Here is a 21,821-nt window from a genome sequence, read left to right on the forward strand (position 1 = left end):
TTACAACCCTTCCTTTTCATAACCTATCATACTTTAATAAATCAGAGTCCATTTTCTGTAAGCTGTTTTTGAACCCAGTCAACGACGGGTACTTTTGCTAGTAACAGATAAATTACTAGGTAAAATTCAGTTGGAAGTGATACTCTCCTGGAGAATGATGGTTCGATCCTCGGCGCAGCCGATACTTAATACAATTGCAAATTATTTAAAACTTTTACTTGGCATTGACCAATAAAATGAGAGCATGCTATCCCTGTGGATTAAATAAAGGTTTACGTTTGAAATTCAGCACAGATTCTCAAGTTTTACAACAGATACTTGAAGTTACATCAGCCAAAACATTGTGAAAATAACATTAAAAGATGAGAATAGTAGTCCATACAATCCAAATGAGAATAATAATCCAAATATAAATTATGAATCCTCATCTAAAAAATTCCTAAACATAAAATAGATTACTTTAAATTCATCATGGCTTTCGTTTAGTCGAGACAATGGATACCACTTGCAATAGTGGTGTGTGAAATAGTAAAGGAAAGGTTGTACATCCTAGCCACACCTCTCCTGAATCAGCACTGCTTGATTCCAGTGGCAAGGAGAAATCCAGGACGATTGGAAACAATGCTGTGATAAGCGGAGCGCACACAGAGCATCTGGTATTCCCAAATGGTTACCCATTTTAGTATTGACGTGTAACTTCGGTGATCTAATGGGAACAGGTGTGTTAACGTGATTATGCCATATATATTGCTATAATTATAACACAAATTATTACATATACAGGGTTCATACAGATTTTCAATGTCCGTTCAAGGCCTTCTCCAGACAAAATTCAAGTTTTAAAAACAAAACTCATATAAAGAATGATATAATAATGCAAAAACTAATATTTTAATTAATATTTAAAAAATATTTTAATAGTATTTATTTCGATTTTGAATTTCACTTGGGCTACATCTGTAAAGTATGTGGATAAAGGGGCGTAACTCTTGTATCGACAATACTGCAAAAATATAATGCAATTTCTAAAGATGCATTTATTTTGATTTTATTTTTAATATTCCGACACAAATTTTTACTTTACATCAAGAATACGATTTTCAAGACAAAGCTCAAAATTCAAAGCCTTTTTCAACCAGTGCAAACCCTGATATAATACAAATAGCAAGCTCGATTAGCAGTGCTGAAATCTTCATACAATGATACAAACGCTGACTACACAAACTGGTAAGTTTTCTTGATCATTTTACCAAAATTGTAGATGGAATCTGAAGTGGGAAATTCGAACTGAATGTTAAGTACACCTATTAATTAGGTCTTTCAAGGAAAACACAAGAGGAAGTGAGAAAGATGACTTGAGAGAAAGAAGGATAAATAAAGATCAATGTTAGTTTGAAAGTCAAAGCTGCCCAACACATGTCAGCATGTAAAATGGACGTTAAACTGAATATGATGATGATGCTGCTGCTGCTATGGTGGTACCTGTACAGTTTAATCAAGACATTAAAAAATAAAAATATCTAAAAAATGTTATATTGTACGTATCCGTTTTGGACTGAAGATCTCCGAAAAAAAAAAAAATTCATTTAATTTGATAGAGTATTTTTTTTTTACAGTGGAAAAACATGTTTATATGAGAGCACATTGAAGTCAGCCATTATGGAAATTTTTAACATGCCACGGGGACTCTCTCCACATCTTTATTACTAGCTTTTCTTCCTAAAAATCGAACCTTTTGCTTGGTATCATAACAAATTATTTTTTCGCTGTAAAAAACTACTTGATGAAATTAAGTGAAGTTTTTTTTTTCCGGAGAACTTCATTCCATAACAGATATGTACAATATAAACTTTTTTTTTTTTTTCGATATTTTCATTTTTTAATGTCTTCATTAAACCATACAAGTACTGATATGGTATTTTGTTTTGTTTTAAAAAGGGGCTTTAAGGCAGAATTCATAGTAAATTATGACCATTTAAAACTTCAGGAGTCAAGTGTTTGCGCTACAGATCCCATTTTAGGTCATGTACTTTTGTTTCTAAATTGTATTAAGATTACATTCATTAAAAAAAAAAAAAAAAAAAAAAAAAAAAAAAAAATTGAATTCCAAGAGCCCTGAAAAACTCATTTTCCACTTCCATTTTCCAGGATAAAAAAAGAACTCATTGATTCTAGAAACGTTTTAAACACATCAGTTTCTCAAAAACTAATCTCTTAAATGCCTATATGTTGAACATAAAGCAGAAACAGGAATCTCTATTAACTTTCCTCCCCATGAGGGCAAAGTCAGACACAATGATCGGTTTTTAATGGGGGGGGGGATAAAGAGGAACACTTTGGATGGAGACAAAAGTAATAATTGCCTCAGTCTAGAAGGATTTTATTTCTAACAGAAGAAAACACATGCTACGCTTTGATCTTTAAATTTGATTTGTACAGAAAAATAAATTAAACAAAAAATATATACATACATGCATGGTAACTTAAAAAATTCAATCTTTAAAAGCACTTTCAGAAATACTTGTATTTATGAGGCTATCACCCTGGTCAGTTTGAGCGGGTTTCCACACAAGCATGTACAGTCTCTGACTGTCGCAGTCGACATTTTCCAAACCTGAGGGGTTATTCCGTGTAAAATAATCCAGGGCTTGACACCAATATCCATAGATTTAGCTGTAGTTTGCACTGCAGATAGACAATATAGGAACTAAGAAATCCTGAAAATTTGAGCACATAACTACAAGCAGCCTGTTCTTCAGATGCTGCACTTCAATTTCTTGTTCTGTCAGTGGAGGAGAAATCCTTCACGACTGAGACAATTTCTATTTTTGTTCCTTTTCTCCACATTTAAAAACGACCCTGGTGTCTAACTCTGTCCTGTGGGGAGGCATTTTAAATAGGAACTACAAGCAGTTTCCAATTTAGAGCATTTTTCGTTTTGGGATTAGTCACATGATGCTAGACCCGGGCAACAATTTTGTGATGTCGTTGATGATGGTTGGGATAGAACGCACGCTTCTGTTCAGGATCCTGTTTGCTATTTGCCAAAACTGGTGGGAACCAAGCCGCTGCTCAGCTACTTTGGATTTAACAGACTGAGCATATAGCTCTCTTGCATTTTTTATTACTCTTTTACTGTGGTTGCTGGCGCAGTCCTGAAAGCAGCTTTAGTCTCAGTACATCTATTATGTTGGTAGCTATGGAAAAAGTGATTTCTGATTGAAAGATTGTATGGCTCTGAAAATTCACTCAGGTAAGTTTTTTGACCCAAGGAATTCAAAAATGGAATAAGATTTTCTCAAAAATGAGATATTAAGTGTTTTTGGATTTTTCCATATGTGCCCCAAAATTGAATAAAAAAAAAAAAGGGTGTAGCATTACTTTTTTCATATTTTTTTTTAGACAATAAATTCTGCCTTGACCAAAACTGGTTAAAAGTTTTTGTCTTGTTCACTCACATTGTTGAAAGTAAAGACTTTTTCAAAAGTCTTGAGATCATTCAAAAACTATGTACACTCATTTTCTGCCTTTTTGACTCCTTCCCTTGTTCCTTTTTCTTATACAAAACATGGCAATTTTGATAAGGGCTATTTGCTTTAGCTAGGCTCCTCTTTGAGCAAACAAACTATTTCATACACATGGGCATGAAATATGTGCCTACATTAAAGATGGCTTTCCATGTGGTAGGGATATCTCCAGAGAAGACCCTAATTTACCTTATATGTGCTTCCAGATTGCACTTGCTTACACCATCGCATTTATATTTGCCCTCTATCGCCCCCACAACAGCGGGGTTACTATCTTTAAGAGTATATCTGAGAAAATTGACCACATCCCGTCTGCTCACATTCGGCTAACATTCACATTTGCGGTGACTTCAATGTCCATAATGTGGAATGGCTGACCCACTCAAATAAGACAGATGATGAGGGGACGTTCTGTCATGATTTTGCCATTGCCTATGACCTCACTCAGATTGTTCACAAACCCACCCGTGTGCCTGATACTACCGGTCAGTATGCAAGCCTTCTAGACCTTTTTCTCACAACTTCCCCTGAGGTATGTTTATGTTCCCTTCTATCTCCTCAGGGATCCTCTGACCACTCCGTTGTATCAGTTAAGATAAAAATGAAATGTAATAAGACTTCAGACGTACCTCTCCACCGTACTGTATATCGGTATTCTATGGCTGACTGGTATAGCTTCCGTACATTCACATCTGATCTACCTCTGCATTCCATGTTTAAAAAGGATGTGTCCTCTATAGTATCAGACCTGACCGAATGGATAATTGTAGGCATAGACCGATTCATACCATCCAAAAAATTGCAACAAAAACCTAACAGCCAGCCATGGTTCTCCCCAGAATGTGCTGCTGCTATCGCGCACAGAAATCACTTTTTCCATAGCTACCAACATAATAGATGTACAGCTACTCATTCAAGAATTTCTGCAATGCTTCTCTACCAGGGCAATTTTCAGAACGATGCATCATACACTCTTTGTTAGAAGAATCACAAACTAACTTTGAAATCAAATCTTTGTAAGTGATATTCCACTTCATGGCATCGACAAAAAGTTTTGCATTCTGATATATGCTACAGACATAAACAGAATGTGTGCTTGTAGATCCGCTAAAACACACCACTTTGGATGCATCTCCACAAATTTGAAAAACTCCACCTTGACATCAGGATACTTCTATTTAAAAGCAACATACAGTTCATGCAAATTACACACTATCAAGCGTATTTGTTTGTGAACACTCTTTGCTATACTAACAAAATTTTTTTTGCTTGGTATTTGGTGGCTGTATTCATCATTCTCATACATTTGCATTATCAGGTTGACTGTCTCTAGGAAAAGCCGTTTCCCTTTTTTAGAGTTAGGTTTTGACAAAATACCACTGGCCCTTTTCAGTTCTCTGGCAGTTTGAACAACATACTCAGACACCTTGAAGAATTTAGAGCTATATGCATGAGACCAGGAATCAGGAGCAAGTGTCATGATTTGGATTTGATCAGGAGTTGAAGCGCTCTTTAACTTTTCTTTCATCAAATAATGTAATCGATCCAGTTCTGCTGCTTTTTTTTTATGTCTGTTTCACTGGGCATTAATTCTGCATAGTCAGTTTATTAACGCCAACTTTATCACCATGGACATGTCACTTTTGAATGTTTTAACAGTTTGTTTTAACTTCCTTTTGACATAGCTATGAGAAGCAACACTGTGCAGACTACAGGGGAAACATCCATGGATACCAATCTCGCATTCAAGGTTTTTTGTCAAGTTTTCACAGAACTTACAGTTTTGTAGTCTGGATCCATTGTGTCATCAACTGTCAGACTCACATATTTCTTTGTGCACTGACAACAAAGAAAGTGACCTGGTGTTACATTATACCCTCTTGTCTACAAATCTTTTGCCATCTGCAAAGATATTGGTCGTTTACCTTTGACCTCTTGTGTAGTAAAAATCCACAACACTTCTTTGTGGTCTTTGCTCTACACTCAAACACATTTCCAAAATATTGTTTGTGATGGAAGCAAATGGTTGAGAATTCAGCTTTATTTTCTTTCAGTCTAGCTCTCCAAAAAAATATCTCAACAATTCCTTGCTCCAGGACTGATAGATTCTTGGACCAATTACAGTCAAACTTGTGACACTCAAATGGAGTTGAACACCAATGGAGTAAGTCTCGTAAGTCATCTAGTTTTCTGAAGAAAGGGGAAAGAAAATTATAACCTAATTGCACTACATTTTGCTTACATGCTTTTTTTTTTATATAAGAAACATGAGTTGGCCTCCTAGTACAAGAAGTTTCTTAATTTTTGACATATAGTTCCAAAAGTTTCTTAATCAAATTTCTCAACCTGGAAATGTAGTTTAAGGACATTTTGTAAGGTAAACATAGTGTAGGTGTGAATATTTGAGGCGTTGTAATACAAATATACTATTTTCACTTCACGGGAGCCAATAACGTAATGTAGGATGTTTCTTAACCCTCGCTAAACCATGTGTTTTTTCCAGAGTGCAGTGGACCAACATGACCCAGAATTTAATGTGTATAAACCCCACAAACGCAAGCAATTGAAACAATTTTATATCCTTTGCGTACCTTAACCTTCTTAGATCACATATCAACAAAAATTAGCCATGCTTCGCATTTTGTTGACGTGCAGTGACTTTAAGTATGGTCAAGTAATCTTGTGATTTTCAGAAAAAATGCTGATTTTCAGGAAAACTGATATTTTTTTCAAGTTTTGCTACTATAATCAGCATTTTATATTTTCAGATAGATTCCATGTAGTTTTAAGTATCCCATCATGAAAAGCAATAAAATTTTGCATTTTGATCATTTATTAAGATCACTTATTATTTTGGAATTTCTGAAAAATTTGATCAGGGTTACTCTCAAGGACATCCCTGGAGAAAAATTATTTTGTAAATTTATGATTTTTTGACACTTTGTGATAAATTAGAAATATTTAGGAAGCTATATAGAAAATTAGAGAAAAAACCCCCCCAAAAAACAGGAAAATATAAACAAAAGATTAAAAATTGGGGTCAAAATGATCCCCCCCCCCGTTCTTTTGAGGATTAAAGTTTCTCAATAAGTTTCTTAATCAAAATTGTTGGCTTGAGATAGTACTAAAAGTAGTATTAAAACACGGACGAAAAAACGCTTTGGATAATCACAGATTTCAAGGTAGTTCTACTAAAATAGCCATATTTTTCAAACCAAAGCACTTCAAGTCTGCAAATTACTACTGTTTTGTTCGGAAATGAATATACTTTCAAATGAATTAATAAATATGAATGTACATTATATATTTTAAGAGTTTTAAGCAAATAAAGTGATAAAAATGTGAACGTCATAAAATGGCGTTTTCGGTAAGGTTTTGTAATGACCCCCCCTGTTTTCTAAAGGTCCGTACCGTGATTGTATGAAGAATTTCGTCATGAAATTTGGGAACCAATTAGAAGAGGTGTTAATCTTAATACTGTCAAGTGTCCGAAATATTTTTGACCATTTCTTTTTTTGTCGTGTTAAAAATAAGATTTTAATATGACGAGTATTGAACATTTTGAAAAAAAAATTCTTCGGACACCCAGTAGTAAGTAAATCAATCTTTTTACTATCTTTATCAATTAAAAGTATTGTTTTATGTTGAGTAGGACCGCGGTAATTGATAATTTAAAAGGACCTACCCGAAAAAAAAAATTGTTTCTTTTTAATCGAATTTGGTCAAATGAAGTTTAAGCAGCAGCAGCAGCAGCAGCAGCTCCAGCCTGTAGAATCAGCGATAGCACAGTTGTAAACAAACACGCGTTCTTTAATTTTTATTCAAGAACGAATTAAGAAAAACATGAAAATATGAATATAAATGTTCTTATGTTTAATTAGAGCTATTTTGTTATCAGAATAACATTAGTTTAGAACTATTCGGTTTTCAGAATATATAATAACAACAATCCTAACCAATTCGGCATTATCTGTTGCAATTTCTCACAAATCTCGTCAAATTTAAAAACATGGTTAAAAAAACAAAAACTTTTGTAGATATATAGCTTGCATGCACTTTTATTCTTTAAATTAGTTTTGAACAGCGAATTAAAACAATGTTTTACTGCGAACAGCCACAAATGTTGTTTTTTTCAAAATCAAAATAAGTATCAAAATCTCGTTTATACATAGATTCGAAAAAGTTGTCAAAAAACAAATATATAACAAATAAATGTTATCAAAGGCAAGATAAGTTACTTTTCTACCAAACTGGATATATTTTTTGTGTTTTTATTCAATGTAACATGTTTATTCAGCTCAAAAAAAATACAGTGTTTACCGTGGAAAATTAAAAATGGCGCCCGGCCCGACTCTCTTTGACACGGTAAGTTTGAGAAAAGGAGTTAAAAATAAAAAAAAACTATACAAAATACTGTTAAAAACTCACCGAATATATGTCAGCCTATGTCACGGTAACATATATTGAGCGAGTTTCTAGCAGTATTTTGTCTACTTTTTTATTTTTAACTCTTTTCCCCAAACTTACCGTTTCAAGAGAGTCGGGCGCCATTTTAAATTTTCCAAAACATCGGTAAACACTGTTTTCAAGCTGAATAAACATGTTACATTAAATAAAAACACTAAAAAATTATCCAGTTAGGTAGAAAAGTAACTTGTTTTTGATAACATTTATTTGTTATATATTTGTTTTTTTGACAACTTTTTCGAATCTTTGTGTATAGTAATACAAACCCTCAAAATCTATATCAATATTCTTGAAATTTTAAAAGCAGTTAGAAAACACATCAAACTACAATTAGGAAGCTTTTTATTTCGTTATTTTTTTTTCTACTTATTAAGCGAAAGATATTTTTACAACCTGCTCCAGCGTAGTATAAACGGCCTATGGAATTAACACCTTCAACCTCGAAAATAGAAATCAACAAATTTTTGAACGCTCTTTTTGAAAAAAAGCTCTCTTAACTTCACCTCTAATACAAATTATGTGTGGCAAGTTTCCTCCTAAAACACTCTTTAACCCTAACAATAACACTAAGTTCGAGTGGCAAGCCCCCCCCCAACAAAATACCTCTGTAAGCCACATACAAGCATCTAAAACAAACAAACAAAAAATAGATCCTTCCTTAAAGAAAAATACACATAAAAATAAATTGGTTAACTGTCCTAAAATGCTAGAACGGCCAGGAAATGATGAATTATTTTACATTAAATTTTTGTGAAACTAACCGCTCCCCCCTCTAATATTGTTTTTGTTAGCTTTGTCTCTGTCAAGTTTTCAGTATGTTCACACATAATTTTCCTTAGCCCTACAATTAATTCAAAGTCCGAATGGCAACCCTCCCCATATTCTCATTGCATAGAAACCCTCTTAAAACTACACATAATCATCTTAAAAAAAAAAAAAAAAAAAAAAAAAGCATGCATATTTTCCCATAGAAAAAAAAAACAGTTAACTGCCCTAAAATGCTAGAATGACCTGTAATAGGAAATTATTTTACATTCAATTCTAAAATAATTTGTTTATCTTTCATTAAAGTTTTTCATGGCATTTTATACATAATTTCCTAAAAAGGTAGAATTACATTTTGGAGGGGTGGTCAGAAGGAGTTGAGTGGGGTTAAACAGAAGGTGTTAATCTACAATAATACCAAAGAAATATTGCAATATATTAATTTTTAAATGGTCTTATGTTTAGATTTAAGTTTTTTGTACATAAAGCACATTACAATTCAACTTTGAGTTCTCCAACTTCTTTTCTGTTTATGGATACATGGCATTTTTAAGGAATTGCTGCATATTTATGGACATTTACTGCAGATTATTTGGAAACCATAAACTTTGGGAGATTTTCAGTTGCATATTCTGATTCCTTGTACAAAAATACACTTATATGGTAAATTTCATTTCTTAGTCTTGTGTTTTAACAAAGATATGACATTTTTACTGAAAAAGTAGTGTAAAAAATGTGACGAAACGCATATGGTCTTAAAGAGGGAAAAATATCCAAACGTGTGAGGCACAAAAATAGCCATAACTTCCTTAATTTTAATCAGATTTAAAAAATTTAAAAAGATTCTTTCTTAGCTCATCAAGCTCTTTCTATGCATACCAATATTGAAATATTTCAAGCTATTTCAATTTTTTCATGTGTATTGCTACTAAAAGTTTCTCAAGATTTTTACCATCCTATTATTGGTTTCTTATCAAAAAAGCATACTTTTATCCGGCTCAGTGTTTCCAATCCTCATCAACTGATCTTGAAGACTGCTAGGTCATTGAAATTGTTACCAGAACTTAACTGTTTTAATATCTGGTTTACTCAAAAATTTATTCCAAAATTAAGGCGTGACACGAGTTTAACACATGTCTAAATTGATTATCACACCCAATAGGAGGAGGGAATATTTTTCATTATCATCAAAAGTATCAGAAACTGTGAATGAACAAAACAAGAACTTTTAACCATTTCTGGTCCAGAGACAATTTATTGTGTCTTAAAAAAATATATGAAAAAATTAATGCGTTACCATGCCAGCTACATCCTTTTTTTTTTTTTTTTTTTTAAATTCGATTTCGGGGCACATACGGAAAAATCCAAAAACACTTAATATCTCTATAAGGCTTCATTTTTTTTAGAAAATCTTATGCCATTTTTGAATTCCTTGGGTCAAAAAATTTACCTGGGTGAATTTTCAGAGGTATACAATCTTTCAATCAGAAAATATTTGAAGAAATGACATCACAAAATTGTCGTCCGGGCGTCACATTATGCAACTAACACTAAAACGAAAAATGCTCTAAATCAGAAACCGCTTGGAGTTACGTGCTCAAGTTTTCAGAATTTTTAGTTCCTATATTATCTGCAGTGCAAACTACAGCGAGATCTGGATATGGGTTTCAAAATTCCATATTTCTGGATGATTTGACACGGAATGACCCTCAGCTAAGAAACGATATAGCTTTCCATTCTTGATTCTATAGTCAAGAACCAACTACTTATGGGCCTGATAGTGCTGCTAAGTTGCCTTTGATTGTTAAAAGCCACTTATTCAATGGTCTACATGCTTACAATAACCAGATAGAGAAAGTGCGAGGGGAGGGGAAGGGCTTGTGAGGGAGGTCTTCCTCTGGGCTCAGAGTTGCATAGCTGAAACATCTTAGATGGTGCTAGATAAAGATGGATAGCAAGTGTTGTAGATTCAATCATTGACAAAAGGCTTCTATACTCTATCCATGTGGTGGCAACGCAAAACGCAGTGAAGACAGTTGTGGTTAAGAAATTTAAGCCTATGCAGATCAACCATCCTTGGCCACGTTTTGCAACCAGAGAAAGATTGCCCGGATCATAGTTAGATATGCTCCTTAGTAACCAGTGAGATCTCCACCCACAGTGAGTGTTCAACAGAGACAAAAGGTGGACCTTGCGACTCTTATTCAGTGTTTAACCTAACCCTTTGGCCAGATCTTACGATGGTTGAACCAAACTAGACCAATTATTGCACGAAAATTTCTCTATGAACGAATGAAATAATTAACTTGAATAAAATGAACAATTTCTGAACTTTTATGAGGATCGAGAAATCATTATCGTAATCTGATACTTACATTCACATTTTTGATTGATTTAACTTCTGACCTTCTGGAGCATCTTTTCAAACTTGGGAATCTGGGCGGAATTTTGAACAGAACGGTTTATTTAAAAGCAAAAAATTTTAATTAGCACCTGGAGTAAGGATTGAACCTTTAATCTTCAAAAGATTATCATTTAGAACTGACTGTTTTAAGCAATATTTACCAATGTTGCTAATCATCAAAGCAGAAATTAGACTAATATTTAGGAAATATTAAGTCTAATTTTGTTTATATGTGTAATATTACTATAACGCACACTAGCTGGCTTCACTAGCTCATTATTGTTTCGCAAAACTTGCTACTTGAAACAAAACTTAAATAAACGTTTCATTTATAAGTTTACAAGCACAAGAGAAAAACTTGAACTTATTCATATAGATGTTAACATTCCGGTAATTTTGATCCATTAAATAAAACCGTGACGAAATGAACAAAAAAAAAAAAAAAAAAAAAAAAAAAAAAAAATGTAAATTTTTTAAAGCAAAAATGATCTATGTTCATACTTTATTTGGTGCTAATGCACTTACTGATCCGCGCTATTTTTTAAATCGTATTTAAGTTTAATTAAAGTTTTGTTTTTTTATTCAATTGTAAGGTTGAAGTACAGAATAGGTAGAAAACACCCTCCCCCTTCCATGTTAAGAATGGCTTTTTAAATAATAACGTTATTAGAGAGAGAGTTGCCTATGGACTCCAAAATGTTGGGTCGATTTTTTATGAAATTTCAGACAATGTACTTTTGTATCTAGCAGTGTTCTTAGATAGGTTTTATATTGGAATGTCTCCAATAAGTATAACTGAAAAATCCAATGAAAAGAACAGGCGATTTTGACCAAAGTTAACACCTTATACAGCCTAACATCACAAATGCATTTGAGAAGTTTTATTACTACACAAGCAGAAAAGTCTGACATAAAAATCAACAGTAGGTTCTTTGATATGACAGGGGCGCATTCAGAATGAATAAATAATTGAACCATGATACTTGACTTTTGCATTTTAAACTTTAATTCAAGCCATTCTATATAAAAAAATCTATCTATAAATATAAAAGCGAAAATGTATGTATGTATGTATGTGTGTTCGCTTTTTCTGTGTGTCTACAAAAGGCTTCTTTCAGAGAAGCGGTCGCTCGCTTCACAACTTTTTAAAACATTTTATATCACATAGAAATCGTAATATCTCACAGTTAACAACGAAGCTCGCCTGTCTATTTAATTTGCTCGATTTCGGGAAGATAAATATTCAATATTTGTCGCTCGCTGCATGTGGGTTAGTCTTTTTCCTATAACATCTTGGGGGGGAAAAAAGCGTTCAGCAGTAAATGAAATCCCGTAGTCAAACTTGACCTCATTAACTCATTAAAACGAGCACCTGCTAAATCCAAGTAATTAAATAAATTCAAACGTGTTTCCGTAAGCATGTCGCGTTGGGGCAGTGGTTAACGTTGCACTTTTTTTTTTTTTTTCACAACTTTGCCTCAACGGTTTGGGTTCAATCCTCATACTTACTTTTTTTTTTTACCCCCCCCCCCACACCTCCAAACACCCGGGCAACGCCGGGTACCCCTCGCTAGTATAATTATAAAACTCAAATGACCTTGTAATGAGTGTTGCAACCCAACATCCGGTTTACGACTTTCAGTTGCGCATGCGTACATAATCAACGCGACAATAAAACCTTGTTTTATTGTGTACGTTTTCAGCATCCCAATTGATTTTTTTTCGCATTTAAATTATTCAAATAAACAATTGTTAATACTTTCTGCATTTTTTTTTACATCGTTCATTTCTGTATTACGTTTAAGTTATTTTAACGCAATTTTCTTACAAATAAATCTACTTTACCCTGTTGACAACCATAAGAGCATTTTACAACGGCGATTTACCCACCGGCTTCCTTTTTTTGTTTTTTAAATTCATTCTTCATTTTTAATACACCTTCTTAAAAAACATTCATACATTTTCTTCTACACTACCAACATAAATAAATAACCCCGAAAATGTTTTTTTTTAATTTGCGTTACAAATAAATAATCAACGCGACAATAAAACATTATTTTACTGTTTATGTTTCCAGCGTCCTAATTTTTTTTTTTTGCGTTTAAATTAAAAGATATATTACAATTTGAATTTAACTTTAAGTATTATGGTATCTGTTCAGTGCACATTTACCTATAAGTATGGCAAACCACTTATAATTCAATTGATGTAAGTTTTTTTTTTTTCAAAAATAAACAATTATAAACAGAACGACTCATAGAAATCTATCTATATTCTTTTTTCATTTTAATATACTTTCATAGAAATGTTTGTTATGTCACAAAAAACTATTTTCTTTACGTCACAAGTGTCATGCTCATACATGAATTCTATAGCTAATATAACATGCGGGCCACGGGTAGTCTAGTAACTTTATAAAATCAACAGTAGGTTCTCTACAGTTCAATGTAGACTACAATGTATTATGGACTAAGACATTGTAGGGAGGTATGTGAAGCTTACTCCCTGTGTACCGTGATTGGTCCTCAACTAGAGCAGGCAATCAATAGATTTCATAAAAAAAAAAAAAAAAAAAAAAAAAAAAAAAAAAAAAAGGGGGGGGGGGTGGATTTTGCAGACTACGATGACAATAAAAATATGGGAGTGTGAAACATTTGTTGATCATTCAATCCCAGGCGTCAGATTTTACTTCTCCTAGGATACATATCTTAAAGACTTAGGGTACATCTCTCTCAGCGAATCCCCCCCCCCATACCAACATGGAAATTTCTACATCACAGCACGGTACATACAGTGTCTAGCCTTCCCAAATAGTCATTCATGCTCATTGTTGGTCAACTTCAGTGATCTGATGTGAGAACCAGTGCGTTATCGAGATTGCGCTGTAACTTTGATGTAAAACCTGAGGTCTAATATCTGCTCTGTCTAGTGGCAGTCATTGCACAGACTGAGATTAGCAGTTGTACCAAAACGTGTGGTTGGTTCTGCACAGAGCCTTTACCATTATAAACAAATCATCTGTGTGGATTTCTGAACAACTTAGTTGTTCCTCTGTCGAAATCGACAAGGTCTATTATATCATATATATTATAAAAAGTTAGGTATATGAATGTATGTGATTCACTCTTAAATTATGAATTTTGGAACACAGCATAAGGCATGATAATGAGGGCCTTATCTAATTTACTTTCATGCAAAGGGAGTGGATGTCATTCGCGAAAATTCTGATCAGACATCTAATTTTTATAAAATTTTAACGATAGGTATTAATTTTTTTAGGAAGCATGATATGAACATAGCATTTGAAAATTCAAATATTTCAGATTTGCACTGAATTTGATCCATAGTCAGTAGACAATAGCTAAAAGATTCCATGAATTTTAATTTCTTCTTAAGAACCCTTATTTGAGACATTTTTTTTTTAAATGAAAATCACATTATGGATTTTAATGAAAATTATAAGAATTTTAGATGCGTATTTGGATTCTTCAGATTTTTGTTCTCATCTTGTCATTTTCACACTTTGATTGATGTTATCTTCAGTCTTGTCAAACTCTGGAATCTAGACAAAATTTCTAACGGAACCCTTTATTTACTTCATGGGGGTAGCATGCTCTCATTTCTTCAGCCATGATGACAGAAGTCCCAAGTAATTCGCAATTGTATTTTTTGATCACCAACAGAGCATTGAACCTTCAGGAGAAGGTCACTTTTATAATTGATTTTTCCAAATACATTAACTACAGTGCCACTGGTTCTTGCAACCCAAACGTGAAAATGACAGTCAAGATGAGAACCAAATAATCCAAATGATACGAATAACCGATCCTCATCTCAAAATCCAGAAACGTAAGAATTCTAGACATTAGGTTAAATATGATTTAAATCGCCATATAATGGACATAAAAGTGGCATGGAACTTCGGTTCAGGAATTAACTTTATGCTTCCTAGAATGTCTATTCTTCTAGTAATATATATATATATATATATATATATATATATATATATATATATATACTAGTGGGGGTACCTGGCGTTGCCCGGGTGGTTCAAGGTGTGTGTGCTCTTAAATCAAAAGGAAACACAGGGGGGAGTTTTTGTAAGTAGGTAGGATCAAACCCGAAGCCCTGAGGCGAAGTTGGAAAATAAAACGTGAAAAAAAAAAAAAAAAAGAAAAAAAAAAAAAAGACATGTTAACCGCTCAGCCAACAAGAATGAGTTACTGAAAGACGTTTAAGTAAGAAGAGAATTGACAGGTGCCCACACTTAATGACGTCAAGTGGAAGTCGTAGAGTTAACATTTTGTGCGAGCATTACAACGACGTAAGCAATAGCTATTCAGCCATTAACATTTTCTGTGGGACAGTTTTTAATGAGGTCAATAACCCGGTTTGTTTGTTTTTACCCAAAACCAGCTCCCCCGTTTATTAGGGGAGTGTCTTCAAATGAAAGCAACTGTCTGATATGACAGTGATAAGCTGACATTGATCAAACGTTACACCGCTTTCTGGAGACCACTGGCCGTGGGCCAGGGATTCAAACCGAGTTTCGCTTTTTTAATACGGAAAAAACGAAAGAAACACGAAAATGTGGAATATTTAACGTTTCAAAGTCAGGCAAATTAAATAGACAGGCAACCCCCGTTGTTAACTCGTAGATATTGTTATTTAGACGTGATATAAAAAGTTTTAAGCATGAGCGACCCCCCCCCCCGAGAAGGCCGACGAAAAACCCTTTTGTGGACATACACACACACACATACACATTTTGCCTTTTATATACATATAGATTACTCACACACACACACTAGTTAGTTGCATCCCAATGCCCAAAGGAAAATCATAAGTTTATTTTAGCAAATTCCTACATTTTTTCTTATCCGCATTATGCAAGTTTCACAACACAGAATGAAAAAATATAGTAATACATATGCATGTCTTTATTGTTGTTTATATTGGAATTTTCTTAAGGTTTTCACCTATTTATAATTATATTGAAAGAAAGTAAAAAAATAATAACATTAAAATTCAAAATAAAATTTAATTTGATGTGTTACCTGTAATTTAACTTTTTTAGGTTTTGGTCCTTTTTTATGTGGCAGAACATCTTTGTCGCCATGACTAAAACAAAAAAGAAAATCCGTTATAAAATAAACTTTTAATCAAACAAAACAAATCATAGATTTTAAATTTCAGAAACTATTGCATATAGAAAGAAGGATTAGAGAATCAACATAAAAACCAAGTGTATCTATGTCAAATTTTCTGGAGAAAATGGAAGCAGTACTGAATTGTTATGATGACCGAACTCATGCATTTATAACCTGACAGTTTCAATTCTTTGTCGCAGATATTGACAGCATAAGACTCTAAGAAAGCAACCTTTGTCATGGACAGGCGTCAGAAGCAGAAAAGTGCAAAAGTGCATTGAGAATGGTGATGACTATGTAGAAAAAAAAAAAAATTCTGGAGCACGAAGGGCCGTTCATTTTAATGGTATCACTCTTGTTCTGAAAGCTCAACTTTTTGAGTGTAAAAAAAAAAAAGTTTTAAGTTTAGAACAATATTCGTACATACAATTTTCCAGGATAGACAATAAGTGGTTTTCCATTGTACTTGTCCACTATAAGACAGTTTCATGAAATTTAACCAAGATATATAAGACACAGATTCAGAGTTTTCCAAGATTTCAATTTCTTCAACTATAGTGGCATGAAAGGGGGGAGGAGGGGTAGTAAAAAAAAAAAAAAAGTAAATAAATAAATAATAAAGTGATATGAGCATAGTTACATGAAAGGATAATGATCCTCATTAAATCCCAAACTAAGTCAGACCTTACTGATGGATATCAAATACTCTATCATTATTATCACTAAAATTAACATCTATTACTTTTATCATTAAAGAGCAGAGAAGAACGCAAGAAAAATTTTTTTTTATAGGCTACAAATGGTTTGATGTTTTTGTTATCTATATCATATAAAAGGAATTGGGTGTGTGTGTTTTTTCCTAACTTATTTGAAAATGCATCATTCGAAATGAAAATTAAAAATTCCACAAGAACTTTCTTCTCAATCTAACAGAAGTTATAAACTTTATATTACTGTCTAACAGCCCATTTTCTTTAGCTATTTGATTACGTTGAATAAGATGGCTCAGAATGAATATTTATGCTAACTTCCAGTAAATATTTTTGGTGCTTTTTAAGAACGAGAATCGAATTTCAATCAAAAGCAATATCTACTTAATTGTATTGAAATTAGTAAAATATCGAAAAATTCCAAAAAAACAATGATAATGTAGAAAGTTAACTATTAATAAAAATTGTTTCTGGAAAAAAAAAAAAAAAAAAAAAAAAAAAAAAAAAATGCAAGTTTTACTTAAATAATAAACAATATGCAAGGGAGGTAACTGCAGTTTGTCCAGTTACATTTCCTCCCCGCAAAATAATGGCGCCTCAATGAATTGTAAAAGTACATGTTTTATGTAATAATGCAGTAATTTGTTACTAATTGCGATATGGCAATTAAATGGATTGCTTTTTAATGCAAATTCAATTTTTACGGCTTTCGATTTTCTGTTCTTGTTCTGAAGAAGAGTTATATTTTTAAGGCAAATCAATCACAAGTATGTATGTAAAGTGAAATAAATTGGTTGATTAATTTCTCAAATATACAAGAATAAAAAAGCATTGGAAATGCAAAAGGATATAGGGATGGTATGCCAAAAAGTATACAAACAAGATAGCTATGAATGGCTAGGCACATGGAAATAGAATTGCATCCAAAGTATAGCCCTATAGCTTTTTTCCAATCTTCATTCCGTGCCATCATTACAGTTGTAAAAAGCTATAGGGCTATACTTTGGATGCAATTCTATTTCCATGTGCCTAGCCATTCATAGCTATCTTGTTTGTATACTTTTTGGCATACCATCCCTATATCCTTTTGCATTTCCAATGCTTTTTTATTCTTGTTAATTAGTATTTTTACTTACAGTCTTATTTTTAAACTTACATTCATGATAGTATTGTCTTTTTTAGGAGGCGGCAATGAGCCGCCTCCATTAGTAGCAGGTCGCTTCCTGCTGGGTTTTAGGTCTTTGGGTTTTGGGCCTTAGGAGTTGCCTCTTGGTCCTCCATCGGTTCTATATTACATAGAGAGTGCTACCGCCTCTCTGATAAAACAGTTAGAGTATTATAAAGTTCTAAAATGTTCAAACCTTCACTATTAAATTTTTCTTGGTTCATTCTTTGGCGTTTTGGCAAAGATTTGGCAGTTTTTGATATTTATATTTATAATAGTTTGTGCATGAGGCCGCTTTTTTCCCCTTGGGATCCCTGTTATACCGTGCTTTTGAGTCAGCACGTGAGGCAGCCTTCTTTTTTTCTGGTTCTATAAATGGTTATAAAGAGCACGTGAGGCAGTTTTTTTCCCCTCGGGATCCCTGTTATACCGTGCTTTTGAGTCAGCATGTGAAGCAGCCTTCTTTGCCTCAGGATTTGCATGATACTTAATTTTTATTATTTCAGCATTTTTCTGATAGTATTCTTTTTGCTCAGATAATACCTTTTTTTCATAGTCTATATTTCTCTGAGCTTTTTTACTACGTGCTGACTTTGGCATTTTTTATTAAATGTAAACATATAACACTTATGTGTATCTTACTATAATATCACTTATCTTATAGCAAGACAACTCTCGTAGAATTGAGATACTGCCCCGTCACCAATAGTTAAAGTGTGGAACGGTATATACACCAATAGTGTAGTTGTTATCTTTATATGAAGTCCTAATCAGTGACAGTGTGAGGTTACTTGGTTAATTTATTGTAGTTTATTTTAGAAAACTTACTTGTTTTTATTAGTAGATTGTGTATAGTAGCCACAATATCTAGTTATTTTTGTGGCTAGTGCTTGGATTTTGATTCTTTTTGGTTAGCTTCCAGTGAGTTCTTAGAAGATGACTTTCTTGCAGTTTCTTTTGCGGTTAATTTAACTTATTTCCTTTGGCGTTTGGTGAGTTCTTAGAAGAACTGGTCTGATCTACTTTTCTTAGCGAGCGAAGAGATTCAGCTGCATTTAACAATGGTTGCTATAGTGTATTTTTGCGCATGCGTGAGAATTTCAAGTTTCCTCCTTATTTTTCAATAGTTTGACAGTAGTCATGTGTCTTTCTGCCAAGAGCAACAGACGTCAGTGTTAGCCGTGATCGTCTAGAGGTTAGGACCCCATGTTGTGGCCGTGCTAACCTAGGTTCAAATCCTGGTCACAGCATTGACATTTTGTACATACTTTACACTCCAAAATCTGAAGAATTATTTGTTTTTATAACATTGTTTTTTGACGCCGTACTTGCTGATAGGTTACTCTTATAACAATTTTGATCAACTGAGATAAAGATTTCGTGGTTTCATTAACGCTGGTGGGTTACTGTTTAAAGAAAAAACCTTAACGTTCACCTCAAATATTCAGCGTCCAAGAAATATAGGCCACTGGCAAACTGGAACGTCTGTGAGCATCTGGTGTATTATTTGGAGCTGTCCCTTTTGAGAGAAGTTCCGTGTTCGAAGTGGTCTGTCTACATTGGGTATATAGTGTTTAAAACTTGTTATTGCACGTAATCTTATTTAATTATGGAGTTAGCAAAAAAGCGATGGGTCACTGCACTTCTCCGTGTAAAGAGCAGTCGATTGATGCTTGAACTGTTGTCAGAGACCGTTCGTACACCGAGATACATCGTCTCAAAAGAAAGAAGAAGAACAAAGAAGAACAATTGGCCATTTTTGTACCCTTTTTTTTTTTGCTCTCTTTTGACATTTTAACCGACGTTCTGACACTCGCTGGATTCGTAAGACGCTTCTCTGTAAGAATATGTGCTTTTTGAAACTTATAAGTTGATTTTAGTTGAGATTTGGATAGTTTTGTTTTGTAGGCGTATATAGGCGTGTACGGGCCATCCCTATATAGAGAGTGCTACCGCCTCTCTGATTAGCTTTAAAATAATTCAGATTCCTAAAAATAATGATTACCAAGTTATTTACATATATATTCTTGAATTAATAGGACATTTTAGCACGAATAGTTGGGTTTAGTGACTATTTCTAGAATTCAAAATGGCGTAATGGAAACATATAAAGTATTTACAGCTTCTCTTCCAATTTTCGGATTTTAATCATTTCAAAACGCACTTTATTTCCTTTTTATGGATTGATTGTTGCTATTTATTCTGATGAGTTAAGGGAAAAAAAATAGATTCATTAATTGATATAATAATTAAGCGATTGATTTTGTGCTACGAAACAAATACTGTCAAGAATTGTAAATATCAACTGAATTAAAGAAATAAATTATAAGATGGACAACATCATGAACTTTGGAATATAGTCTTTTATCATTTATTCACTATATTGCTCTGTAATTACATTGAGCTTCTTAAATAAGGATTGGTATATATTATAAGGAAATAAAATATATTTCCACAAAAATACACACACACACACATATATATATATATATATATATATAATTCCCAACTCGCATTTAGGTCAAAATGCGCTTACATATAATTGAATTCATTCAAAAAGTATTGCTAACAAAATCAAATAAATAACATCTACATAAAAAGCTGCAATATCCAGCAGTCGCGCAAGATAGGCCAGTGGTAAAGGTTTAGACTTCTTTCCATGGGGTCCCGATTTCGAATCTCGCTAGATTCAGCCACTTCAAGGAGTTGTAGACGATGAAACACATGTCAGTGGATAATTATATTTTAATATATATTAGCATTACAAGTTGATTTTTTTCTTTTTAGATAATTGTTATTTCATCAACTTGCATGAAAAGAGCTATGCTTAAAATCGTTTGAATTATGCAAATACCATCAGTAGTTGAAAAGTTATGAGAATTGTAAGTCCCAAAATTTATGCTTTTCCGTGGACATTTTTCTTTAGAAAAAGTGGGCTAAATTACAGACCTCAACATTTTAAGAAATTAGGTAATTTCGCCACCATTTATTTATTTTTCAATCTATTCTCATGCAACTTGGTACTCTTATGTAAAATTGTGTGCTCTTTCTGATTATGCAGTCAAATCTAATGTATCTCTTTACTATAAGCCATAAATTATAAATTAAGATGTACAAATTTCAATTTTTTTTTTTAAACTGGCACATGGTATCATAGTTTCATGAAAAAAAAACAAAAAAAAAAAAAACAGACAAGCAAAGTATCATACTGGTATTTAAATATACCTTTATTGAGAGTAGGTATTTACCTGCCTCCCTACCAAAGGAGAGGTTAATCTGGGGTGTAGCCATTGAATGCCTAAAGAGCATTCATGCCCGGTATTTACTACTCCCCTCAGAGAAAAGAAAAAATTGAGTAGATATGAATTAGTCTCAGAAATAAAGAAAATTTTTCATATAGATTTTGGATTCTTGTAAAGGATGGAAATTCCCATAGTCAACCAGAACTTATGTATTTTGGCACCAGTCCAATTTTCAATTTTGTAAATCCTCTCTATCTGGCCCAAAATATTCCCCTATTTTCTGAGATGCAACTGTAACTTGTACTCTACATGAATTCTCGATGTAGCTTTCACAGTACCAGGAAACCTAATAAGCAACAACTTATTCACCAGTTGATGGTAATTTTCGTCA

General features: G+C 33.2%; 1 protein-coding gene across 1 annotated transcript in view; it reads right to left on the bottom strand.

Moving 5' to 3' along the window:
• Positions 1-21,821, bottom strand: part of LOC145252628 (uncharacterized) — a 59,408-nt gene that overhangs the window by 21,581 nt on the left and 16,006 nt on the right. The window contains exon 4 of the mRNA XM_080112354.1: positions 16,221-16,284. Coding sequence (XP_079968480.1) covers positions 16,221-16,284 — 64 coding nt within the window. The remainder of the gene's footprint in view (positions 1-16,220; positions 16,285-21,821) is intronic.

Source organism: Euprymna scolopes, chromosome 29 (assembly GCF_053919585.1).
Source record: "Euprymna scolopes isolate OS-2025 chromosome 29, ASM5391958v1, whole genome shotgun sequence".
In the NCBI taxonomy this organism is placed as follows: domain Eukaryota; kingdom Metazoa; phylum Mollusca; class Cephalopoda; order Sepiida; family Sepiolidae; genus Euprymna; species Euprymna scolopes.